At 37.8% G+C, this 24,624-nt stretch overlaps 1 protein-coding gene across 1 annotated transcript in view; it reads left to right on the forward strand.

Annotated features, from left to right (window-relative positions):
- Positions 1-24,624, forward strand: part of LOC148369794 (copine-9-like) — a 163,387-nt gene that overhangs the window by 88,109 nt on the left and 50,654 nt on the right. Inside the window, exons 7-9 of the mRNA XM_088331991.1 lie at positions 15,139-15,202; positions 17,449-17,552; positions 19,660-19,764. Of these exons, the coding sequence (XP_088188117.1) occupies positions 15,139-15,202; positions 17,449-17,552; positions 19,660-19,764 (273 nt within the window). The remainder of the gene's footprint in view (positions 1-15,138; positions 15,203-17,448; positions 17,553-19,659; positions 19,765-24,624) is intronic.

A 24,624-nucleotide genomic window follows, 5' to 3' on the forward strand; every position in this document is an offset into this window, starting at 1 on the left:
GCATTTTTGTTTTATTAATATTCATTACTGAGTTTTGTCTACAAAGGTAGATTGTTCCAAGAATGCACAAACCTTTAGCAGCCAGGGCTGTTAATTCGGGGTACCCTAGTAATAGATACTGTTAAAAATTTGTCAAGACCTACGGAGGAAAATTTGCGCCCTTCAAATCTGCATCACATTGTAAATCAATTATTTCTAATTGGATATCAACTGGCAGATCAGAAGCTTTAACTGTGAAAGGTGAGCAAAAAACTGAAAATTCTGTCTCAAATTCACCAAATACCTGAAAACGTTTCTCAAACTCCCAAAGTGATCCTGCAATCTTCTCTGCCAACATATTCCTCGATAGGCTAATATTGGCAAAAGCTGTCGCTTCTCGAGGCATACAAGTTCAGCTGCCTCCAACATGCATCAATTAACAAAGTCACTGTCGGAATACAGCTTTGATGCTAATGCTATTTTGCTAGCAATTAGATAGCTTGCTTTTACTGCTGCTTCACTGACTTCTCGGCTCTTGGTGAAAGTTGACTGCTAGTTCCTCTGACCAGCCTGCAATTCGTCGACCTTGTCTTTTCTCAGTTGTCCTCACTAGCCGTCATATTTTTCGCTGTGATGAGTCTGGTAGTGGCGTTGAATATTATATTCCTTTAAGGCCAAAACTTGATGAAAACACTCCAAGCACAAAGGTTTCCTACGCATCTCTGTAAAAAATTATGACGTGGTCCATTTTACATTGAAAATTCTACACTCCTTATTTTCACCGTTTAGATAAAAACATTTTGGCAAATGAGGGTGTTGGTAGGGACTAGCGACCGCTGGTGAAAAAAAACCTCAGCTGTTTTCTTCTACACTGATCAAAAACAGAACCACTCTGTCCCCTAGCAGACAGTCCTTGAATTGTATCTTATTAAAAAAATAACTTCCGTATCGTTTGTGCATTTTTTCCACTTTTAAATTGTCCTGTGGGCCTGATCAACACGCTTTGGGGGGCCGATTCAGGCCCGCGGGCTGTATGTTTCTCACCCCTGTCCTGGTGGTTAAAAAAGACTCCAATCATTAATATCAAAACAATATTTATTTGACAAATAAGCAAGATTACATGAACTATCCTATAAACCTGCATTTGTATATACTCGTCGAAAAACAAACTTGTATTTATTTTACATAACATGAGGCTCACCTAGACACAATTGTCTGTCATCTTGATTCTTGTATGTAACTTCAAAATTAGTTTACTTGCTGACACCATCTTCTGGATGAAATCATAACTGAATCTGTGCAAGTGCAAGTATCTGAAAACTCTTGTCAAGTCAAGTCATGTTTATTTGTGATGCCCTTAATCACAAGGAGTCTCAAAGGGCTGTACAGAACACAGATGATTGCAAACCACAGACTATTCTTTTTTAGTGGTTTGGATTAGCATTTGGACAGTATTTAGAACATTAACTTCCTTATTTTCCCCATTTTCATCTTACAAATGGAGCCGACCCTTTTTGGGTCGGCTCCATGTTCTCACGGCATCCTGCGGCCAAGCTCAGCTGTGTATTACTGGCCCTTGTTTGTACTAGACAACGCATTGCCATCTAGTGGTCAAATATTACACATTGGGGCTTTAATTAGCTTTTGACGAATCAAAGAAAGGTATAGGCAAGGAGAAATTCAGTTATAGGTCTTTATTTTTTTACACTGTGTTGTGAATTGGGGTGGTTACGCAAGCTATCTAATTTCTTATTGATATAAAAAATAAAAAATAAATTAAAAAAAAGCTTGGGCTTGGCTAATGTTTTGTTGGAAGATTTGGTCCACCTGGGCTCATAAGGTTTCAATCGCTGGAATTCAAAAAAATCAAAAACAAAAAACAGACCAAAAAAACAAACAAAACAAAAAAACACGAAAATAACAAGAAACTAGAGATTTAGTTTGATGTCTTACACCACATTTTCATTTTTTATTAAGGAGGTCACCTTTAACAGACTCAGTCAAAAAGATGTGTCCTCATTAGAAATAGGCCCAATGAAGCAAGGGTTAGATTGAATCCATGGGGGACAACATGAGGTTCTTGGGGTGCTGGAACACAGCCAATAGAGTGAAGATTGATGAAGATTTTACCTAATGTACAGATGGCGATGGGAAAATGTAGTACAGGTCAGAACGTTTGGTTTAAAATAGAAAAAACATGTGCAAGCCAGATTTTTAACAATTTTAATGGATGTATATAATGCTTTGTCTATATTCAGGAACATGTCATGATCAGTATTTAACATGCACACAAGGTGCACCGGATAAGAGGGTGCAAGCTTTATATACAATACACTATAACTTTTCATGTTGGACCCCTTGAGAAAAATAAGCTGTTATGTTGTTTCTGACAAAGTACTAATGTGTTCTTAGTCATCAATAGGCATGGGCATAGTAAATGACAAGGAAAAAACAAGCACAAAAATAGAACATGAACCCATCGGTCCCTGTCCTCTGTTTTTTAATTGAAAAGCTGTGCTTACATGAAACATCCCAGGTTCACTTTCTTCACTGTCGAGCCACTTTCTGTGCCGTTCAGCTCATCAGTAAAGATTTATGGCGAAAGCTTGAGCAACAGTGTGATCAGACCCGTTAGCCCAAGCACCTAAAATCCACTCCAGATTTGTGGCATAATCTTGTCTTAATAAACTGGTGAGGAAAGGGGGCTCTGTTGTGGGCACAGAGCTGGACAGCCTGACAATTGTAGCTGAGAGACGGGCACTGAAAAAGCTGCGGTCAATCATGGACAATTCATCACATCCACTACACAGCATCATCTCCAAACGGAAGAGCAGCTTCAGTGACAGACTGCTGTCACAGTCTTGTTCCGCGGACGGACTGAGGAGATCATTTCTTCCTCATGCCATGAGGCTCTTTAACTCCACCTGGGGGAGTAAAAGCACACATTAAACCCCACTCCCACATTTGCATATTACCATATTCTTATTACAGTGTGTATTTTATGTAGCACTATCTAAATACTCTACAGCACATATGTCAGAGTCAAGGCCCGCGGGCCACATTAGGCCCGCGAGAGGGTTTTACCTGGCCCGCGTGACGATATCAATATATTATTAGATCCGGCCCGCAGGCCGCTGCAAGCCAGCAGCCCGCAGTACGCATGAATACTACATTTCCCACAATGCAACGGGGACGCGCCGAGCGGGAGCAAAGCGGGAGGCGGTTTGATATATTCAGCAGTCGATCAGCAGCAGTCATTAGCATAACAGCAAAAATTAGCCCACATATACCCATCAACAATGGCTAAACGGAAGGTGGACACTGAAAACCGGGGCTTTCAAACAAGGTGGGAGTTGGAGTACATGTTCACGGAGGTAGCTGGAAAAGTATCAGCGTCAGCTTCAAACAAGTAATGTAGAGTTGTAGTAATACAGTACTGTATATAAATGTATGTAAATACAGTAATAATACAGTAATGTTTCCTGTGCAATTACACATTTGAAGTTTTTACTCCGTTCAAGTTTAAAAGTTAAATATGCACATAAAGAAGGTCTTGTTTTTTGTTGTTCCCCTCGGGAATTTTAAAAGCTTTATTGTCTATGTTGACTATGTTGTTTTTGTTTGCCGACTCTGTCCTGGGAGTGTTTCTTGTTTTTCGGCTTTTCATGGAAAATAGATCTTGATGTGGACAACAGTCTTTTGATAAAATTGTCTCCTATTTAGCAGAGAAAATGACTTTTGATTGTTATTATTTGTTAATCAGTAATTCCTTTTTTTCACACTAACCCAGAGAAAGCCCAGAAAGGAAAGTCAATGTACATTTGAGCAGGACAGATGAGGTCCAGTGTGTTGATTGCTATTGGTTTTAAGTAACAAGAGATTTTTGCACTTTATTTTATTGTATTTCGAGGCAATATTTCTTTTTAATAATTTCAGATGATTGAATGATAGAAAATGGTTATGAGTTGTTGTTATGAGATATGTTATGAGTTTTTTATATAAAGGACATTTGTATTTTGTGCCTGCTGAAATTAAAAATGACTGACAGAGTCATAAGAAAATATTGCTTTATTTATACAATCATATTGTAATATATTTGTTGTGTTTTCAGTAGGTTAAATCTTGGTTTCAGTAAAGATTGGACAGTCCGGCCCTCGGCTTTAGCCAAATGTTTTATTTGGCCCTCCGTCCATTTGACTTTGACACCCCTGCTCTACAGTATATCAACACGTTATATTGGGTATTTCTGTATTGTATTATTTTATTATTATTTTATTTTTCAACATAAGGATACTGCTGGAACTGTGAATTTCCAGACGGGGATGGATAAAGTATCTATCTATCTATCTATCTATCTATCTATCTATCTATCTATCTATCTATCTATCTATCTATCTATCTATCTATCTATCTATCTATCTATCTATCTATCTATCTATCTATCTATCTATCTATCTATCTATCTATCTATCTATCTATCTATCTATCTAGCTAGCTATCTATCTATCTATCCATCTATCTATCTTGCCCGACACAGCCTTCCCCTCTCAGTAAAACTGTGGTCTCCATCGGTCAATCAGAGGGTTGAAGTCCCACACAGTTTTAGATCACGTGACCATTCAACATGGCAACATCGGTTACGTAGCATATTTTCGTGATCTCCCAGCATTTAAAAAATATTTCTACAGGTATGCAGAAAAAGCTGTTGTACGTGAGAAATAATGAATGCAAAACGGAGACAGCATGCCCATTTGAAAGATATATTGGAAAAGGACTGTTGCTATTTCGACACTGGCTCTAAGTCTATGAAATATGGCACCTGGCGTCAAAAACGAAATGCCATTAGCGACGCCAGTAAAAGGAGTCAAGTGTGTGCGTTGCTTGAGATGGAGTCAAAAGTTTGACAATGATAGTCATAGGTGGAATGCTCTGCATTGTGACCGTAAACGTTCTTTTAAATCATAATATATAACCAACGCCCACTTTTACCCCTTTAACCTTACTTTATCCTCAATCAACGCCCAAACTTCTCCCTTTAACATTCTCAAGATTCAAAATCGTCTTCATTGTCTTTCATTGTCAAAAGTTTGACAATGATAGTCATATCTGGAATGCTCTGCATAGTGACCGTAAACGTTCTTTTAAATCACACTATAGAACCAACGCCCACTTTTACCCCTTTAACTTTACTTTATCCTCAATCAACGCCCAAACCTCTCCCTTTAACATTCTCAAGATTCAAAATAGTCTTCATTTTCTTTAACATAAAAATACCAATTAAATGTTCTTTTCAACCTGGTGTATATTGTAGATAAGAGAAGTTTAAAACTAGGAAAAATAAAATATGAATGTACAAAAGAAAAAAAACTGTGCCAGGAATCAAACCCGGGCTGTGGCAGTTAAGAGTGCTGAATCCTAACTACCAAAGCACTAAGTGTGCAGCGTGTGAATGCACACTTCAAATTTCTCCTGGTGTCCTTCACTATGTCTACATTACACAGGGCGCACCGTATTATAGATTGCGACACACACTTTGAAGAGATTTAATACTTTATGTGCGCCTTCTGGTCATGAAAATACGATAGATGATTTATAAGTATGTCCATTTTTTTCATTAGCAAACATCTTAGCAAATATTTTACTATTCAGAATTTAGGTCAGACCTTTGTTTAAGTTCATGTAAAGCAGCAGAGAACTTGTGTAACTTGTGAGAACTAACACAAACACACAATGTGAACTTAAGAGTTGTAAACAGACACATAACCTTAATTGAATGATACGGCACTTTGCTTAGTGACCGGATGATACACACACAAATGGTTTTTGGAGAGCGCTAGCTTTTCAACTGAAGTACAGGTTTCCCAAGGTGACCTCACTCCTGATGTATCTTTCATAGCTCCATTAGTTGGATGGCTGATAGCAGACCAAATGACTTTGCAAAGACTCGTAATGGCGATGTCATTACTTGTGGTAATTTGGATGTAGATTGGAACTGTTCCGATTAGGGACTTGGGATACATTCATTGGATAACTTGTTGCCCTTACTCTGAAGTTTGGGGTTAAAGGTGCGATGCGTCATTTGAGGTCTCCTAAAAAAGTTTAAAGTAGAATATTTTACCTATTAATAAGTATGAGTAATCAATACCTAACTAAGAGCATTTATGATTTTTCCACTGTGCCTATCTGCTTTTATCTTACTTATAGCGTCGCTGTTTATGGCGTGCAACACACTAGGAAGCATCATGGAGTGAAGAGTGATTTAATACTTGTCCCCATATTTTTTGTTAATGTAGCATGAACATGGTGTAAGAAAAACCCTGTTTCGAATAAAGTCCAAACGCCAATTCGAACCCTCCAAAAGATGAAAAAGAATAATTTCAGCGTCTAAGAAATGCATGCACGTGTACGCGACAAAAAAGGACCTTGACAGAGCACTGTACATATGCATCAAATGCTCACAGTGACTTGTTCACTCTTCTACAGCATTATCTAGAAATGACTGTTGAGTCGAGTGGAACTGAAGCCACCTGGCGGCATGTATCCCACTCAATGAGTTTTCTTTTGTTTTTGCAATGATGACTTAAGCCAGAAGATGGCGTCAGCAAGTAGAAAATTCAGCACCTTTACCCAGGTTTAGCTCAAATTTTACGAAACATAGACTTAAAACGTGTCGGTTTTAAGGAGGAGTTATTTTTTTTTAATTTTTCAGTTACTATTATTCGAAGCAGACCCAATTCATTAAAAAATCATTAAAAATGTCTATGGGGAGGAGGGAATCTTATCATTAACATTATTATTATTATTATTATTATTATTCATACTCTTATTGTTGTTGTTTTTTTTCTTCTTGCAGAATCACCAGGAGCAAAAATTATCTTAAAGTTAAATTGGTTGTCTTAAGTCGTTTTGCTTGAGAACTATGGCAAGAGTTTCATGTGAGTCATGAAAACAATTTTTTGGGGGGAGTGAGCCACACCGTATGGTTTAAGACAAAATTCAACAAAACCGTGAAACTGGCTCTCCGGACAAAAGCTAATCATTCAGTGCGTTTTATTTAACTGTGTGACAATTTGAGAAAATTATTAAATAATAATGCCAGAGCCTGTGTTCCATATTAACAAATATCCCACTTAAAATGTGTCTCTTTCCTGCAGTTACCTAACCAAAACAGTTATTTTGTAAAACTATCACGAATCACTACAAACGTAGTTATTCATGACAAATTAAGCGAATATCTTTATCTTCACGGATGTATTTACCTTCCGCTCTAATTGCGCTGGCCAAGAGGGAATGCGCTCTGTGTGCAGATATCCGCCCACACTTAACGCTTACCCAACCAAGTTGCTCTGGGTGCTTGGCTGGCGTTTTCGGGTGTTAATTAATTGATCTATAACAGACAAACTGTCGGAGAACTAGAGACAGTGAATAAACAAAAATGTGATCAGTAACTCAGAAGAAATACAGTCATTAATTTTACTATTTTTTAACATGGAATCAGACCAACCTGAAAACATGTTTTTTTATCATTAATTGTCTCAAGAGTGAACACACATTGTTTATTGAGCTTCCATATACATGATTCCATGCAAATGTAAAGCTAAAACAGGATCTCTTAGTTGTAACACGTGACTGTAAACTGTGGTTATATATTCTGGACCAAACCTTTGTTTTTCTCATGTAGCTTCGGCTTTGCATATGTCTAAATCGGATCGAAAAAGACAATATTTGCATGGGCCATATTTTATCACTGAGTAAATCTAGCCATAGGTTCCTCACCCCTGGCTTAGAGCAAAATTATTGGAGGTATTTCAGTGCTGAGCATGCTGGCTCTTACTGAGTAATGTGAAATGGCTACAAAGTGCATCCATCCATCCATCCATTAACTGCACCGCTTATCCTCAGTAGGGTCGCGGGGGTGCTGGAGCCCATCCCAGCTATCTTCATGCAGTGGGCAGGGGACACCCTGAACTGGTTGCCAGCCAATCGCAGGGCACACAGGGACAGACAACTGGCTCGCTCATTCACACCTAGGGACAATCTGGACCGGCCAATTCACCTGAAATGCATGTTTTTGGAATGTGGGAGGAAACCGGAGTTCCCGGAGGAAACCCACGCAAGCACGGGGAGAACATACAAACCCCGCACAAGAAGTCCGGTACCTGGATTTGAACCCATGACCTCAGAATTGTGCCGCACACATGCTAACCACTGTGCCGCCCTGCTGCCAAAGTGCATTTGCTGTGAAACAAATCTAGAAATGTAAGCTCAAGTGTTTGGATTTCCCAATAAAAGATATTGTGACAAATTGTGATTGTTGGCTGGAGTTAGATTTCTTCTTTGTTTCAGTAGGTGACCAACTGAGCAATTGTGTTTGCTGTTATTCCGTCATGCTTTGATGTGTACCAATGTCATGTCAACATAATAACTCAAGCAATAATATCACCTTCACCTGAGACTTATGCTTTGAAGGTGAACTTGAAGTCAGTTAGGGAACCCAAACCTGAGTAATTTTAGTTGCCGTATCAAAGCTAAAATGCTCCTCAAATTTAGAGTTTTTGATACACGTTCTAGATATTGTCCCCCTTACATTGTAAGTCATCCTACAAGATGTTATTATGCTTTAGCAACTCTCAACAGAGATTATAAACAGGTGATATGCCTCAGTCTGTTGGAAAAACGTGTGTGGTGACTTTAGTCGACAATAGAATTTATTTTTGATTTTGTACTATAGATTTTTATAGACAACGTCACCTCATTATTGCAGCCTTACATCCGACACAAAGATTCTAATCAATGTACGTCACTTCCCTGTTTTAGTTACACGTACTTTGTATAACCGCAGAATTCTATTATCAGTTTCACTCTGATGGAGTAGTGTGCCTCATTTTAAAACAACTTTCAATATGCAATACTTGGTGTCTTTGCCCTGTCTTATTATTTCGCAGAACAATAACCTCGACATAATAACACTAAGAAAGAAAGCAGACCCGATGCATTAGATACCCTCAAAATGCACAATACAAAAAAAAAAAAAAGTCAAAACAGTGGATCCAGTTATTATTATTCAACAGTCACTGAGGGAGACACAGCTTGAAGTGAAAGTCTTCAAAATTGAGGCATAAGCATTAAAGCCGCACGGTTTTGGATTTATGTGGAATTACGGGATTTTACTGCTGATATTGCAATGTTCAAATTCCAATTTGTAATGTACTTGTGGGTTGTAGCCCCAGTCTCCTTGAACTCATTTTAATCTTCTGTCGTATATTTGCATAAATGTATGTTTTTGTTTTCTTATGAAATAAAAAGCAGAAAAGTCTGACAGAAATGTTATTCTGCAAGCTGCTACCTCGTGAAATCCAGCAGCTAAGCCTTGTTATAAAAACAATCATGGTCTTTGGACAGTGTCTTCTGGCTATTCCTCTGGCCTTTGTTTTCCTAAAAGTTATTTTTAATCTTGCAATGTCTTATTTCAGGGTATTCGAGGGTTAGGTTTCAAAACACCCCTCTCTATGGGCGGACTCTGTGTAGTAGTGACCAAGTATTTGAAAATATTTATGTTTTGCGCATACATTGTAGTTATTAGCAACACGCGCCTGGAAAGGGACAATACTTGCTGGTACCATTGTAAAAATTAGTTTTATGAAATCTTTTCTCCCACTTGATAAGGACATTGTGCAATTTTTGTAGTAGCAAGGGAGCCCTGCGGCTACAGAGCCGTTGCCCTATTCTCTAACCTTTAATTAAACATACCATGTTATATTTTACATGTAACAATGTACTGCTCCGTTTAAATAAATAAGTAAAGCTTCAGAATGTGAAATATGCTACTAGAATATGCACTCTCCTTAAAGGGACAGTGTTTAATATTTAGTGCCTCCTAGTGATACAAAAAATATTTTCATTCAGTAAAAAAATAAACATGGATTTGAATACAAGCCAAAAATGCAACTGTCATACCAATGTTAATTTTTATTTAAACAAAAGTCATAGGTTGAGAAATTTGTATTCATTTTAAATGGAATCCCTCCCTAGAGGTTGCCCCCATGTTTGTCTGGCATCTTGCTGGTACATTGTGCTCTGTGTCACTGTTTTTTTTGTTTGCCTGAGACTACAGTGCCATTTAGTGGTCAAATATTACACACTGAGGCTTTAATTTCAACAATATCTGCACCGCTTGAATGCATTCTTGAACTATTAAGCACCTCATAGTGGTTAAAAATGCCAGTCATTAATAGCAAAATAAAATATTGATTTGACAGATAAGCAAAAATACATGACCTATCCTATAAATGTGCATTTTTATATACTCGTCTAAAAACAAATTTTTACTTATTTTACATAAACGGAGTCTCACCTGAACATGATTGTCTGCCATCTTGATTCTACGGGTAACCCCAAAAAAGCAAAACCTTGTAAAAGGCTAGGCAAAAAAAATGAAAAACTGATGCATTTTGGTCACCTTGAGTCTCCATAGTATTAGTATTACTCCTCGTGCATTAAAGCACTCATTTTTAGATTTACAACATAATGCAGCAACATTTAGTTGTCAAATATTACACATTGTCCCTCTAAAAGCAGTGAATTTCAAAAGAAAACCGTGCAGCTCCTGAGGCTACTTTTTATGAATACATCAGATACTTAATAATGAATTTTGAATAATATTTCATGAAGTGGTTGCATTAAAATGATTTATATCCAGAGATTATGTAGTTCACGGATCCTTTAACTGCCTGGGTCGTCTGGGTACCACTGAAAATACAACTCTGGACAGATTTCCTCACTGTTGACGGTCTCTGGCCTGCTTTTGTCTATTCTTTGATGTTGTCGGCCTAGTTTTTTTTCTGCCCTCTGATGGTATCGAGCACCGTTTTGTTTGTCAAATAGGCTATGTAGCCAATGCCTAGAAGTTTCCTGTAGAATAGCATCTCCATGGCCTGGATTTTTCTTTCCATTTTTGCTGACAGAGCCCGGGTCCATGTCTCACAAGCTAGAGAAAAATGGAAGTAACCAGCGCTTACATGAGTCTGATCTTTGATTTCACTACTCTGTCCTTGTCTCAACATATGGTTTCAGTCTGGCAAGTGCGGCTGAGGTTTGAACTATCCTAGCCATGATTTCTGCTTATGACCCCTCTTTTGATATGACAGCTCTCATATATTTAAGTTAGGTGACAGGTTCAAGCTCTTGGTGGTTGATGTTTGTGGTGATACCTTGTGAATTGTTGGTCATTACTTTTGTTTTTTTTCTTTGTTGATTTCGTTCGCATACTGCGTTAATGCTTTGTCCAGGTGATTGGCCAGATATCTGAGTTCCAGTTCTTCTCCTGCCAGTCTGGCAATGTTGTGTCCCCTATTTCTGGTCCAGGGCTTCAGTCTTAATCCTCATCTGGAAGATGTTAAATAAAGTTAAAGAGAGAATGCAGCCCTGTCCCACACCAAATATGATTTGAAACCACGTTCCAATAATAGCATTGATTAGTACTGCACTCTGTTTAAACTATACATACATAACGATATGTCGACTTAAAATACCTATTTAGATCCAGATTTTTTTTATTTGTGTGCCTAACAAAATATAATGGTATTCGAACAAATCACGGAAGTCACTTGAAACAATTTACCTTTGACAATACTGGAATGGCATAACACAAAAGAGGCATTTCATACGGACTCACTGGCCCACATGCCGCTGGATTTATACCTATTGTAGCTCTGGCAGTGACATTGATGGCTGTATTGTTAGCGTGTAATGTACTGATATGTAATGGACATATCCATCTAAATTGTAAAGCCAGTTTCTTGGGATTAATTGCAGGAAAAAGAATAGATCCGTCCAAAACACATTCCATGAATTATACTACATTTTTTTCTCATTTCACCGTTCATATATAGGGTACACAAAAGCTTTGAATTTCCAAGTCAATTTATATTTCAACACTCACCTATGATATGAGCCTCTGTTAATGATCTGCACCCTCTGAAACTGTGAATTTCCTCTCAAAGTACAATTAAAACAATTGTTGTTTTTTTTCTCCAAAACACGAAGATCTAAGGTGATGAGAGTCAGTTTGTCAAAGAATGTTTGGCCTCTAGCCTTAGATATACTTTAGAAAACTCAGACCTGACAAAGTAGGTTAAAAAGTAGTCAATTGGCGCTTGGTGCGTCTGATATTCTCATGTAAGCTCAGGTGAACTCTCCTTCTAACCATTCTAAAACAGTTTCCTACGGTACTAGAAAAGATTGTTAGGGAGGAAACATTTTTTTCATGTTGGTCTTATCCTAAGAAAAAAAAATAGCAAAAGTAATGTCTATATTTCCTCTGAGTTACTGGTCATATTTTTGTTTATTCACTGTCTGTAGTTCTCCGGCAGTTTGTCAGTTATAGATCAAGAAACATTTGGCAGTTTGACAATACTCAAAATGTGAATGTTTAAATACCATGTACTACACAACATACAGTTGTTTCAAATTGAACTATTCCCATTTTGCGATAGTAAACCCACGCCTTTGGTCAATTGTATACGAGTTCTGAAATTGTCCTTTCTGGGCTGAGCATTTTGATTCAGAGTTTGAATCCTTGGAAATTGTTTGTAATGGCTGATGGGATGACCTTTAGATTTGATATCAGTTTCTAGCCCTTTCTTGTGTATTGCACCATATCTCATACAGTATTCCAAGTTTCAGATCTCTGTAGTCATTTCACGCATGTTACCTCTTACTATTCATATTAAATCGCTATCTCATTGATGTTGAGTTGGCAAATTTGAAATGGTACTTTATTGAAATGATTGTGACTGAAGACACATGTTGTATTGTCATTAGGAAAATAATATAACTAAGGTGTATTATCGTGGTAAAACTTGAATTAGGTTTTGCAGTAGTAGCTTTTCATGCCTCCCTGTCACCGCCCTTTCCTTCAACAATTTGCCCTTTTTATGCACCGTCAAAAATTAACCTTTCAACTGTCGCTTAACCAATAACCAATTTATTTACTTTGCGACGGTTTAGTAAATTGTTTGCTTGCTTGACCTCCAAAATGTTTGCATGTAAATGGAGGTTGCAAACTGGCCATTAGGCAAATGTTATCTCAGGTTTGACCTGAGGTGCAATTAGAACAGTATTTCCCTGCCAGGGTGCTGTCGACTTGAACGTGCCGTTAGATATTTATTATCCATGTGTCAGCATGAAATTATTTTAATGCACCTTAAAACGTACGAAATATGTATTCATTATTTAAATTCTATTTTTATTCATCTTGAATGTCAATGGCCGATTATGAAAGGTAGAACAAGTGAACATATGAAAATTAGACGGCAGATGCTCCAACAAATCTGTCCGCCTGTTGATTGAGAACATGTGTTGTTTGTCTTGTGGGTTTTATGTTCATTTAACTCAGAAGAAGTTAATTGGTGAGTAAATCAAGTGAAGCTTACCACAACGTCAGTATTCATTCACTTTTGCATGACTTTTATTTGATTTGTTTAATAAAGCTTGATAAAAAACAAAATGACACTCATAATCAGTCACTTTTCTTCTTCTTCTAATATTCCATTACTCCAGTGTTTTTCAAATAGTGGGGGTGCACGAGGCTCTGTCAAGGGGAGTCTCGGGCGTGTTTGACCTCGGAGAACTTTTTGGGTTTTTTAACATTCCCATATATATCCCAATAAAGTGCAATTGCAACTCCGCTACACTAGGAAGCAGTGGCACTCTCATTGGCAGAATGTTTCATGGGAGTGTAACAGTGCATAGTGTAAACACAAATTGTAATAGAACCTCAAGTGACTCCATGAAAAAATACCTTCATGGATGAGGAGACAGGCAAAGCAAGAAGGGGTAAAGAGACAAAAAAAAGTCTCCTCCCGAGAGGACTTCTTCTTCTGAGTGGGGGCGGTTACAGAAAATATTTGTGAAGCACTGCATTACTTCAACAATCATAATGTGTTTTTGGATAAAATGAAATTGGAAGTACCGTAAATTCCAGTCTACAAGACTACTTTTCCCCTAGATTTTAAACACTGCATCTTTAAATATGGTTCGGCTTGTAGCAAGGTTGTTGGCAGCAGCTTCGGATGCACGCTGGGTCCTTCCCTCGGATCTTCATAGCTTTAGTACCTGACGGGGCCCTGCGTAGAGGCAGCCGTGCTCCGGTGCCTAGCAGCTGGCTGACACGTGGAGCGGACCAGGCGATTCCAGCTGTTTAATTAAAAGTAATCATCGTATTTTCTGTGCTCTTTAATGTCAAAGTGAAGAATTATCAATGAAACCCAAGTAACTATGCCTTCTTTCAATAGCCAATTTTTTTCTTTATCTAATTAGTAACATACATGGATGGATTAAGAATATTCCCTCTGTCCTTTGGGAGTTATGGTTCGCGGTGGGCCCAAATGCAGGGAAGCAGGAACCGTGGTACTGTGCTAAAAAGATGGTTTTTAAAAACAAAATAATTAACAAAGTAACAAAGAAATGGTCAATGAACAATTAACAAAACTACCCGAATGAGAAAAAACATACCTCACAAACGAGGATGAAACTGGAAACAGTGTGCAGTACTTTTCTACTGGGTCCTTAATGAGAGTAAAGTGTGGAAGATTGTCCGGTCCAACTGCCTGTTGGCACTTTCTGGCCAACGGTTCAAGCTGGATCATGGCAGGAGTATGATCGCAGTCTTGCCCGAATCAGCGGGGAAATGTCTGACAAAAGTAACCCATTGTGCTTCGATTGAAACACTGGTTTGCAGACCGTCCACAGCCGTGAATCTAGCGCAGCACACAATATTAATTAAATTGAGATTAACATATGCTTCAGTACTTTTCAGATTTTTTTAAAATGTAAGATATGGACATGACTGAGTTCTTTATTATGACTGTTCAAGTCTGTGGCTTAAAATCTGGTTCATTATGTACAAAAAGAAAGCTAAAGAAATTGCATGTGGCTTTTAATGAAGTGGACTCTGTAGTCCAGAATTTAGGGTAAGTACCCACAGAAATTTTCATCAACCAAGTGTTTGCACAAACACAGTAGTAGTCAACCTGAGGTTGAAAATGGAAAGGAGGCATACATTAAGCTGTATTTATGAAGTATTACTAATGAAGGGATGACTACATATCTACATGCAATTATATGACCCATTTTTGCATCAATCATCTTTATTTGCAGTGGAATTCCGGGAAAGAAGTGTGGGGTCATTATCTTAACTGCTGAGGAACTCAGCAACTGCAGGGTCAGTATCCAAGCACTCACACACACTCACACGTTTTCCCACATACATCTACATGCTCTCTTCAGCTGCTCCCCAATGATAGTATATGCACACACACAGCCACATAAAACTTTTAATGATGAGGCCAACTTTTTGTTTTTTTTAAACAAGAGAGCATAAAATGTGACAAACGAGCAGGAGTTCCACACGTGAATCACTTTGTCTGGGCTAAGTGTACGTTTTTTTTCCACAGCAATGATGGGAATATAAATATTCAATCCCCAACGGTGTTGCTCCACTTACACTCATGCTTATCTATTTATGTACACCCATCATATACAGAATGAATTATCTTATATACTACTTAGGTAGTTTGAATATAAACCATATGGTTCTTAAATTTCCATAATTCAAACAGGTCGATTTGACGGTATTAGATTGTTAACCTGATCGTGATCTTCAAGAAAGTGCAACACTATTTGATTGTCTATTTATTCATGCATTTTTTTAGGCCTGTTCTATTCCGTTGAGTTTCCAAAAATCAATTATCTATTGTTACTGTCGCTTTGCGTACCGTTGAGGCTTTCATTTTATCTCATCTTCAAATTGAATATTTCAGTGTCAGCTTCTCAGTATGACAAATAGCCACTGCTAAGGTCCTTTATGTTTATCTGGCCCCCTGCCAGACAAACATCTGTGTGCTCTGGCACTAGTTTTCGTTTGCAACAGACAAGGCAGTGCCCTCTAGTGGTCGAATATTACACATTGGGTCTTTGTGTAAATACCTATAAATAGAATAAAGTGTTAATAACGTTATCTTTCGTGAACTGTTTTGACGTGATCGGTAGATTGAAGGCAATGTGTGCTAAAGTTAAGTAACAACATTTTGCCTTTTTGTCATTTTGCAGGTTAAAAGTTACACTTCATGATTAGAATGTGCCTATTTGCACTTTTACAATGAAAACTAGAAAATTGTTTGTTTTTTCCCTTTTACTCCAATTTGGAGGGAACATATTAAAAAAAAAAATATATATATATATATATATACATAAAGAACGCATGTTTAGTGCCAGGTTGCATTGTTTGAGGTGTCCTTAGAAAACTTTAGAAAACATATTCTCTATTAATTATGAGTTACCTATGTCGAACTGAGTTCAAGAGCCCTTTTCATTTTTAGGCAGTACCTCCACGATGAAAAAGAAACAGAACACATGTAAACTGGGTAAAGAGAGAAGCCTGGCCTGGCCTGGCCTGGCCTGGCCCGGCCCAGCCCAACTCATTGATTGATATTTTATGCTCAAACCAGAAATGGATTTTGGTCTGGGCCCAAGATCTTACCTTGGCTGGAAAATAAACTCAGTCGGCCATTGTTAACTTAAACATAATAGAGAAAATATTTAACTTTTAACTTTTTGAGGACACTATAAAAGACGCACCCCATCTTTAAATAGGTCTTTTGAAATAGTGTTTTTTGTAGCCATTCATCACCGAGCTATTGTAAGCAAATTGTACATATACGACTTAATGATCAACCATAAGCCTAAATACGGACATTTGTCAAAGTTGGGCCTGATGTCCACATTTACTTACTTTATTTCACAATAAAATTACACTACCCATCACTGGAACACACTACTGAAATCTCAAGGTTTGTAGCTAAAATGATTCAGCTTTATTAAAAAAACAAAAAAGAGTCACTCTTTAGTGCTCTGTTACAGATTATTAGGCTATGTGACATGGTGACGTAAAACAGAATTCACACATTTTAAACTATGCCATCCTGTTGGATGTGAATAATACGGATATGCAACCAGGACTATCCATCCAACTCTCCATTTACTGAGTCCTACCAAGCATTTAAGAACATATCAGACTCCTCACTAATAGACGTGACCATACATAAATATGTATGAGGCTATTCTGCATTTCTTCCTGACTAAATTCCAGATTGTCTGTGATCTAATTTGATTCTCCAAATGATAAACACGGTGTGCAATTCACAGTGTAATATATGAAGCAGTCATTTTGAAAATGAGACTTGACGTGTTGCTTAATTGGGATTCCTGCGTTATAAAATTTAAACTCGTAACAATTATTTTGCATTCACTCAGATTGATGCATTATATATGATTGTGTCTGTGGCACAAAAAAACAGTATTCCGGGAGAGGAAGTTTTGCAACGCAGCAGACTTCTGCCTTGGAAATCGAATTGTATCTTAAATGATTAGAAATGATTTTCATCCAGGCTTATTTATGTTCTCTCTCAGGATATTGCTACCATGCAGTTGTGTGCCAACAAGCTGGATAAAAAAGACTTTTTTGGCAAGTCAGACCCCTTTCTGGTTTTCTACCGCAGCAATGAAGATGGAACGTAAGTCTGAAAATCCTCATGAGCTACTTTTTGCCTATCCAAGCACATTTTGGCATTACTTTAAGCATTTTTGTGTTTGTTCTTTTTTTGTGCATTCTATTTCTAAGTAAAAACTGAATTTGTTGCTAACCTAGGGATTTTATATATTTTTTAGCTTCTATATGATTTATTGTTTGACATTTTCTGTTGCATACTGCTGCAGGCATTAAAAAGGAATAATGATCCAGGTAAAAAAATGTGAATTCTACAAAGCAACATAACATTAAAAAAATATCCAGATTTCACTTAACCTATTGTAGTGTGCATCCATCAGATCCACAAAAGGATATTTATCAGAGCAGTTTTTGTTTGAACAATTCCACGTAAAATATGTAGAACGGAAACAAATCCCACAAAATATTACCATTATAACTACTCTATGCTTTCTAGAGAAGTGGTAAGTGATCAGATCTATCTTTTTACATCCATTTAGCAAGAAAGTTTGATATAAAGGCAATTGGGCTGTTTCTCTTTTCTGTTTACCAAGTAAAAAAAAAAATTTTTTTTTAATTCCAAAGATGGTCTTCTTTGCCATCAGGTATAGGAAACTATCTCAGAAAAAAACGTGAAGGAATAAGATATTTTGTCATTTTATATTCAAAACAGAGAAATTATTTCAGTTGTTATGAGTGTTATAATATTAGCTATTTTCATCCAAATAAGCACAGGTTAAATGTTCTAAAACATTGGCCTAAAACATCTAAATCATGTGGGGTTTGGGGTTTTTAAGGGTTATTGTTCGATCTTCGTTATTCATTATCCATTATCCGTTATCGTTCAGTTCATAATACGCTACAAAGCCTAGGAGCCGGGACACTTACTCTCAGCCAAAAGGCCAAGCTAAGGTCCTAGCCCTAAAGCCTTGCTGCGATCATTGCGAATGCACCGTTCCCGGAGGTACTGCAATACCGGGCCGATGCGTGGAGTGGACAGAGCAAGCTCTTATTCGTATCGATACATTTGGGTTCTCATGATGTGACGTTAAAAATACTTTGTCCAAGAATACTTATTAAACAGTTCCAATCTTTCTGTCAGCTTCCTTCATTCATTGTCCTCTGGTTGTGCTGCTTCCAGATGAGTGCTTTCATATTCACGCATCTAACCAATCACATTACAGCCATTAGTTGTTGCCGGGGTCAGAAATAAACTCCCTTAATCAGCGGGGTCGTCAGGGTGCCACTCACGAAGCAATTCTTGACTGCTTTCTCCACTGTTGACAGTTCCTGGCCTGACTTTGGGTCTTTCCTGGCCTGTTTTGGGGTCGTGGAAATGTTGGCTCTGTTCATTCCTTGTGGTTCTTGGGGTTTTCCTTCTTCTGCTCCCTTGGACTGTGCTCTGTAAAATGATCTTGGTCAGTCCTAATGATCTTGTGATGTGACCATACCACTGCAGTTTTCATCTGCAAACAATGGACATTTGTTCTTCGTAGGGACCCGTGTGCCCTCTAATGGTGTTGCGCATCATTTCGTTTTTGTTACATATAGCAAATGCCTATAAGTTCACTGCAGCATCTCCACTTTGCCTTGAGAGTCCAAGTCTCTCAAGTTTAGAGGAAGATGTTTTTAGATTTCACTGCTATGTTCTTGTCCCTCCAGATGGGGGAAAGTCTGGCAAGTGCGACATAGGTATGAGCTATCCTGGCCTGTAGCTGCAGTCAACGTTTTATACTCATAAAATAGCTATCGAGGCTTGGATTGATTCAAACAGAGCACTCTTCAAGGCTGAGGTGTAAAATGCATGGCCTGCTTTTGCATTATGCAGACATTAAATCCTAAGATATCTTGGGAAATTCATTGAATACTCTAAAGGAAAATTACAACTACATGTGGATGAACTACTTTCACATCACTTCTATTTGCTTTTACTTGTTAATCATCGAGACAGGCGTTGAGACTCATCTCTAGCAAATTCGTCCGGAGAAAATGCCATCTGCTCGCCGTGTCCCGCGGACAATTAAGACGCGAAGACGTGGCGATACGCAGAATAAACCCAGCACAATATTCATCAAGAAAGCAAACAACTCATCTGTTTGTTACTCAAAGTGTTTGCCATTTTTTTCCCCCGGCAGATTCACCATCTGCCATAAAACAGAAGTGATAAAGAATACGTTGAACCCGGTGTGGCAGCCATTCACGATCCCTGTCCGAGCGCTCTGCAACGGTGACTATGACAGGTCAGAAAACACATGCGAGGTTCATACATACATGCATGCAAAAAGGGCATAGAAATACTCTGGCTGTTTTTGATGCCTGGGAATTGTATGCGTTGGAGCGCTGGAGGCGGACTTCTGGAGATGACATCATGTGTTGCCATGGCGGTCAGAATAATGCCAGCAGTCGGTCATTTCGTCCCTGGGACCAGCACTGGTGTTATTGAGATCGCTTCGGTTTCTACAGCGCGCCCTGTATCGCATTGACATTCCCACCGCGCCGACTAGATTTGATAGCCACTTGCAGCCAGGTGCACTCTGCATATACTTAAAACCTTTCCCCTACTCTTGTCTAACTGCACTTGTCCTTGTGGGAATGCGATCATAGTATTACACATCTAAAGCTGTAAAGCATTGGATTAGGCCATGCGGCATTTGAGATTTCTTCCTTCGGTAAACTAAAATAGCTATCCTTAGATGATGCAAATCTTTCAGTGCCTGAGATAAACCGGATGCAATAAAACGTTGCCCTTCTTTTCCCTAGTCGGTATCACTGCAAAAGCAGAGAGTAACAGGATGACTGGGGGCTATTACCAGCATATGTTATCTTTAGAAAAGTATATTTAGTGTTCTCACGAGACGGTATTGCTTTCCACGTGGGAGTCAAATACAATTTTAATAGGTAAGTTAGCCTTATCATGTTTAGTAAACAATATATATGAATACAAAGGCTACTTGATTAATAGGAAATTCAATTATAATTGTATGTACTTGCAGGGGAACAAAAATCTCGGTGTCTTGACCATGTGTTGCTAGGAGACATGGGTGCTACCCCACACAGGATAGACAGAGCAAATGAATTCGAGGATCAGGAATTTTATGATATAGAAAAGGGGCCAAGGACTTATGTCTTGGGAGCAGGGTTACTTTAAAGATGTAATCCGATACAGTTACTAATTACCTGTTGAAAAATGGAATATGCTAATAAAAGAAAAAATTAACAGTATAAATACAATTAAAAAATTTTGTTTAGCATGCATGAACAATGCAACCTTGAAAAACGATTGGAGGAAACCAAGGTTTGCTGCCAATCTTAAAAATAAGGGCTCAAATTTTGACCACATAGTATATTTCAACAAGCAAAAATAAAACTTTTTATTTCCAATGACAGACTAGATATGCTCTTCTTTAGTTTACATTAAGAACCCAAAATTGTTTTAAGCACACCACGTGTTCACTTTTTAAATTTCCAACAAAATGGGATATTTTAGTTTAACTTGTTATGTGGCAATGTTTTTTGCATATGTATGACTCACAAAGGTTTCAGATCATCAAGCCAATTTTAATATCGCACAGAAATAACCCAAGGAAATACAAAATGCAGGTTTGAAATGTTGATTGTTTATTTAGGCACGAAAAAAATGTAGGCCCAATCTGAAAAAGTAATTTATCCCCTTGTTAAATCACAAAGTAACTGTGACGAACCACAGTTTTGAGAAAGCTGAGTTCAATTCCAAAGACCAAACCCCAAATTTATTGCCATCACCTGTTTTGAATCAAGAAATCACTTAAATGTAATTTGTTAGACAAAGTGAAGTAGGCGACACAATCTCAAGAACACATTAGACATGCCACAATCCAAAGGAATTCTAGATGAAATAAAAACCAGTGAGTGAAATGTAAAAGCTTACAAAGCCATTTCTAAAGCTATAGGAATCTCGTGAACCACTGACAGAGCCATTATCCACAAATTGAGATAACTGGGAATTGTGGCAAACCTTCCCCGGAGGGGTCGACCAACTAAGATTACTCAAGGAGTGAGACGACGGCTCATGTAGGAGGTTACAAAAGAACCTCCCAAGGAACTGCAGGCCTGGCTTGCCTCAGTTAAGGTCAGTGTACATGACTCCACCAAAAGAAAGACACTGGCCAAATATGTCATCCATGGTAGAGGTTCCAGGCAAAAAACACTACTGTCACAAAAGAACACAAAGAGTTGTGTCAAATTTGCCAAAAAGCATCTTGATTATCCTCAAGACTTTTGGAGAAATATTCTTTGGACTGATGATTCAAAAAATAAACCTTATGGAAGGTGTGCAGCCCGTTACATCTGGTGAAAAAATGTCACAGGATTGGACAAAAAGGACAAAATGCCAACAGTAAAGTGTGGTGGTGGCAGTGTGTTGGTATAGGGCTGCTATGCTGCCTCGGGCCAGGACAACTTGCTGTGGTTGACAGAATAATGAATTTTGGTGTTTACCAGAACATCCTAAAGGAGAACGTCTGGCCATCATTTCGAACCCTCGCAAGCTCAAGCCTTCTTAGATTATGCAGCCGGACAATGATCCGAAACACACCAGCCAACTCTGGAAAAAAGCAAAACGAAGGTTCTGAAGTGACCAGGTCAAAATCCAATTGAGGTGTGACCTAAAATAGGCAGTTCATCCTAGAAAACCCTGGCAGATTTGAAACAATTTTGCAAAGAGTGGGCCAAAATTCCTCTGCAGCGTGGTGGAACACTGATTACCAATTATTGTAAACGTTTGATATATGTCATCACTGTTAGGTTAAGGGGTCAATTACTTTTTCACATAGGGCTGGATAAGTTGAGCCTTGATAAATGGATTAAAAATTTCAAAACTGCATTTTGTGTTTTCTTAGTTTGTACCAGAGTGGCATTAAAATTAGTTTGACGATCCGAAACCTTTGTGAGTGATAAATATGAAATCAGGTAAGGGGGCAAATAGTTTTTCATAACAATGTACATTGAAAGAGAAATACAATACAGACAAAATAAATGTATTTTTACCTGAGACACAGCCAGCAAACATGAAGTAAGGGATGAGTTGGCCGTTTGTAGATGTGTATGGCTTATCCATGTGTCTCTCATGTCAATAATTTAAATGATGATAGACAGAATTTACTAAATGTACCTGTAATTTTAATACACTTTTTCTGTAATTGTTATGAAATATAATGACTTTTTTTGTATGTTGATTACGTAATGTCATCACTCCCGACCCTTATCGTGAGCCACATATGGCTATTTCATGAGTACATCTGGCTGAGAAATAAAATGTGTCTCATGCTGATCTTCTCTGGGTTGTTTTAATTGCTCTATATGTCAAGTCAAAGAGACACAGAGTGACAAAGTTCAGTTCAGAATATATATATATATATGGCACAGTTTACAGTCACGGCGTTTCACCAATAGACCTTGTTTGGCCTTATGTCTATGGAATTCTGTATGTGAAAGCTCATTAAACAATCTATGTTCATTGTTAAGACAGTCTATCTACACACATAGCCAAACCCGTAAACACTTAAGTATCTTTCGTGTTTGCAGTGTTTTTTTTACATTATTACCAAATAATTATTTTTGCATCTTGTTTTCAGAATAAGTCTCAAAGATCTTTAAGTGTGTAATAGTTAGTGCCTCCGATTGGTACAAAAACTTTCATTCAGTAAAAATAACAAAACATTGATTTGAATATTTGGCAAATATACATAACTATCACACCAATGTTAATTCTTATAAAAACAAATCATGAGTTGAGAAATTTGTATTTCTTTTATAAAAGTGGAAACCTTACATAAGTCGCAGCCATGTTTGTCTGCCGTGTTGTTGCATACTGGTCAAATATTACTCACTAGGGCCTTAAAGAAGTAACTTCAAAAATATTGTACTTATTGACTCCATCTTCTTGGTGAAATCATCATTACATTTTTGCACGTGCAATTATGTGAAATTCTTAGATTAATTCTAAGCTTAAAACACGCTTATATTCTATAACATATGAATAACCTATATTTTATGTTGATAATATCAGGGGATGGTGTTATAATAGTCTGTAATAATATTCTGCAATAGTCTTTGATCTGTGCAGCCCTTTGAGACTCTTTGTGATTAAGGGTTATACAAATAGAGATGACTTGACTTGACTTAGATGCGCTCGAATAAACTTCTTTTTTCATCTTTTTCGGGGTGTGGCTCAGCATTTAGACTGGATTTGAAACAGTTATTTTAATGGTGAAAGTAAGATGACCATGATAACCATGACCACGCGTGATATCACTCTTTTTCCTTGTTTCGAAATATTTTAGCCACATCATAACATAGCATTAACCACTGTGTTTGGAGCATGCAAAAAGGGAGGCCTTTTATAGTTCCTAAATAAGGAAAATACCATTTTGATTTATCGATTTGGGGGTGTACCTAGAGTCCTTTTCATTTTTGGTATTTTTGTGAGGCATCTGGTCAAAAATCATTTGCTGAATATTGGGTTATTAATACTCATACAGTGGCTGTCGAAACTATTTGCCCCCTTTGAACTTTGTGACCTTTTGCCACATTTCAGACTTCAAACATCAAGATATAAAACTGTTATTTCTTGTGAAGAATCTACAATAAGTGGGACACAATCCTGAAGTAGAACGCACTTCATTGGATATTTTAAACTTTTTTTAACAAATAAAAAAGAAAAAGTGCAGAGGTCTGTTTAAAGCCCTGAGGGCATCATAAAGAACGAGGAACACACCAGGCAGGTCCTTTAAATGACACTTGTTCTAGATATCTTCAAGAAATTGCTTCTTTCTTGCCGCTCTTCCATAATGGCCAGATTTGTGCACTATACGACTGATTGTTGTCCTATGGACAGATTCTCCCACCTCAGCTGTAGACCTCTGCATTTCATCAAAAGTGATCATGGGCCTCTTGGCTGCATCTCTGATGACTTTTTTCCTTGTATGAGCTGAAAGTGTAGGGGGACGGCCCGATCTTGTTAGATTTGAAGTGTTCTGATACTCCTTCCATTTCAATATTATTGCTTGCACAGTGCTCCTTGGGATGTTTAAAGCTTGGGAAATCTTTTTGTATCCAAATCC

The sequence above is a fragment of the Urocampus carinirostris genome, chromosome 3 (assembly GCF_059441175.1).
Source record: "Urocampus carinirostris isolate Australia breed hairy pipefish chromosome 3, RoL_Ucar_1.0, whole genome shotgun sequence".
Taxonomy (NCBI): domain Eukaryota; kingdom Metazoa; phylum Chordata; class Actinopteri; order Syngnathiformes; family Syngnathidae; genus Urocampus; species Urocampus carinirostris.